The 3,315-nt window shown below is 45.0% G+C and overlaps 1 protein-coding gene across 1 annotated transcript in view; it reads left to right on the top strand.

The window, feature by feature from the left end:
• Window positions 1-3,115, top strand: part of CFLAR (CASP8 and FADD-like apoptosis regulator) — a 16,330-nt gene extending 13,215 nt beyond the window's left edge. The window contains exons 3-4 of the mRNA XM_012655626.1: window positions 876-1,386; window positions 2,893-3,115. Of these exons, the coding sequence (XP_012511080.1) occupies window positions 876-1,386; window positions 2,893-3,031 (650 nt within the window). The 3' untranslated portion in view covers window positions 3,032-3,115. The remainder of the gene's footprint in view (window positions 1-875; window positions 1,387-2,892) is intronic.
• Window positions 3,116-3,315: the final 200 nt, after the last annotated feature.

The raw sequence follows: 3,315 nt of genomic DNA, 5'->3' as shown, positions 1-3,315 counted from the left end.
CCAGGTGGAAGCTGTATTGTTTTTGTGATCTAACATTGGTGCTCCCATATTATCACTTCTGCCATGTTCCATTCAAGTTACAGGCATGGGCCACCATGCCCAGCTCTATTTTCTGAAGGTCATACAGCCTAAGACATGGTAAGATCAGCGTTAGAAGGCAGGCTTGTCTAACATGAAGTCTGCTCTTTCTACTACCTTACACCGCCTCTTGAGGCAAAGTCAATCCAGGATTCCCAAAAACTAAAAGAAAACTCTCTGGGGGCACTGTAGGGACTCTTGGCAAGGGCCCACACTGCTCTCCCAGAGGTCACTCTGGAAAGGTCATAAGAGGAACTGAGAGTCTGGAGATAGACATGACTAGGGCTTCCGTCTCAGGCCACAGCAGGGGGGTGAGGAAACACGTGATCTGTGCCACCATTTCTGCAGCCGTCTGCATCTAGATTTGGATGTGCACTCTGCAAATGCATCCATTCCTATGTACTTGTGTGTGCTTTCATTGTAAGAAAGAGCCTTTTGAAAAATCCCCAACTTTGTCCGGGTCTAAGAGAAAAAGGTTTTGTTCTCCCTTGGGTTGACTGGCCTAGAGTGGGCTCAGCCTGGGCCAGGTGTGGTGGCAGCAGCAGGCAGCACTAGGTGGCAGCACCAGGCAGTGGAGTAGCAAGGGACAGACGTAACGGGGACTTGGGATGTGAAAGTCACATATTTCATGTTTCAGGTGGATCCTACCCCTCCTGCCCAGGACTTGGGTCCCTCAAAATATTACACAAAACCAGAACCAGATAAATAATGGAGATTAGACCATGGCTGGGATTCCTACCTGGTTCCTCTTGACCTTTTCTCACTCCGGTATTGTTTTCCGTCTTTGTTTTCTCCAGAGATTCTTCGAGACACCTTCACTTCCTTGGGCTACGAAGTCCAGCATTTCTTGTATCTCAGTGTGGGTGATATAGTCCAGATTCTTCACCAGGTTGCCTGTATGCCCCAACACCGAGACTACGACAGCTTTGTGTGTGTCCTTGTGAGCCGAGGAAGCTCCCAGACTGTGTTCGGTGTGGATCAGACGCACTCAGGGTTCCCCTTGCATCATATCAGGAGGATGTTCATGGGAGATTTATGCCCTTTTCTAGTAGGGAAGCCAAAGCTCTTTTTCATTCAGAACTACGTGGTGTCAGAGCGCCAGTCGGAGGACAGCAGCCTACTGGAGGTGGATGGACCAGCAGCAAGCAATGTGGAAACTGCGGCACAGAAGCCTGGGCCCAGCATGGTTCACCCTGAAGCTGACTTCTTCTGGAGCCTGTGTACAGCGGACGTGTCCCTGCTGGAGCGATCCTCCAACTCCCCATCCATGTACCTGCAGTGCCTCTCCCAGAAACTGAGGCAAGAAAGGTGAGCCACTCAGGAGGTGGCCAATGCCGGACCACTTGCTTATATTCCTGCCACCAAGAAGGGGATTACCACTGTGCCATGTTTGACGCCCTTCTCTTCAGGGAGAAAAAGACATTTTTCCTGGACCATTGGGGTTGCCTAAGGAGTACAATATAGACCCAGCATGATTTATGAGCATTTTTTGTTAGCTTGTAGTTTGGATGTTTTTCATCGAAATTAAGAAATTGCTATTTTTTGTTATAAAAATAATACATACTCTTTACAGAAAAAAGTCATAAAATATAGGTGCTGAAAGTAGAATGTAACAAGTAGTTATAACCCTACTTACTAAAACCAACTTCTATTAACCAAATCTTGTTGTATGGCCTTCCAGATTTTTTGGGGATACCCACACAATCCTATATAAGTATGTTTTTAAAGCCCAAATCGAATCATCATCTACTATTACTTCATAACTTGCTTTTAGTTCATTTAATGGTAGATCACAAACATTTTTGCACGTTAGTGATCATATTTCTACAGCATCATTTTAACGTCTGTACAGTAGCCCATAATAAGGCTACAGCTTAATTTCCATGATCAATCTTTGATTGTTGGATAGTGTTTTGCTTTCATACAAAGTATAATATTAAACATCTTTGCAGCTTACACTTAATTATTTTCTTGTGGGAAATTCCCAGAAGTGGAATTACTGAGTCCAAGGACATATATTTTTCAAGATTGGATGCATCTTACCAGATAGTCCTCTGGGATGGTCATATTAGCTTCACATGAGAGCAGCCGCATCCCTGAATTCTCACCAACACTGCATGCTCTTATGTTTCCCCCAGTTTTGACATTCTGATAGGTGAAAAGTGGTATCTGACTGTTCAGGTCTGCAAGTCTTTGTTATATAAATATTTTTTATGTTTATTGGCAAGGATACTTTTCTAAGGGAAACATCGGTGTCTTGGTTTTCATTTAAGCTGAATGAAGCCACAATGTACCTCAAGTATAAGATTAACTGGCCTTACTCACTTGCCCCCAATTACAATTAGAGTGATGTTTCTGAGCTACCTATCAATGTATTCTGGGCTGTAGCTCTGAGGACCCTGGGAATAAATCTCATAGCCTGCTCTCCCCACCTCCTCAGTAGTGACTCAGTGGGAAGGGGAGGGCTAGAGCAGGAACGACTCAGCTTCCAAGGTCAGTGCTCCACGGGCCAGTGGTATTATTGGCCTTTTACACCCATTCTGCATTTGCATAGATGATCCAGGTGAGTTAGCATGTGCCTGGTATGTTCCCAGCCTAGTAAAACTCAGCTGTTCCTTGATGGAGAGGACAGTGGCCACTGGGCCAGAGTCCTGTGAACTAGTTTGGATCATTCACGGAGCAGTTTGTGGAGCGTTTAGAAAGGAACGGTTGCAAAACACTTTCACATCTGTTGGCTCATTTCACCCTAACGACAATCTGTCTTCTCTTTGATATTTGCGTGGCATTAAATTTTGTCTTCCTTATTTCCTACAGAAAACGCCCACTCCTGGATCTCCACATTGAACTCAATGACAATGTGTATGATTGGAATAGCAGAGTTTCTGCTAAGGAGAAGTACTATGTCTGGCTGCAACACACACTGAGAAAGAAGCTCATCTTCTCTTACAAATGAAAAATCAAAAGTCTTTCTCAGTCTTGCAATCTTGGGGTTGGGGGGAGAGAGGAGAGAGAGAGAGACAGAGAGAGAGAGAGAGGAAGGAGAGAGCGAGGGGAGAGAGAAGGGGGGAGAGAGAGAGAGAGAGAGAGGAAGAGGGAGGAAACAAGTTCTCATGTGTCTCTTCTTATAAGGGCACTAATCCCATTCATGAGGGCTCCACCCTTATGACCTTATTACCTCCCAAAGGCCTCACCTCCCAATACTATCACATTGAGGATTAGGATATCAACATATGAATT

This window comes from Propithecus coquereli, unplaced genomic scaffold (assembly GCF_000956105.1).
Source record: "Propithecus coquereli isolate 6110/MARCELLA unplaced genomic scaffold, Pcoq_1.0 Scaffold113, whole genome shotgun sequence".
NCBI lineage: Eukaryota > Metazoa > Chordata > Mammalia > Primates > Indriidae > Propithecus > Propithecus coquereli.
This window is presented reverse-complemented; position numbering and strand designations above follow the sequence as displayed.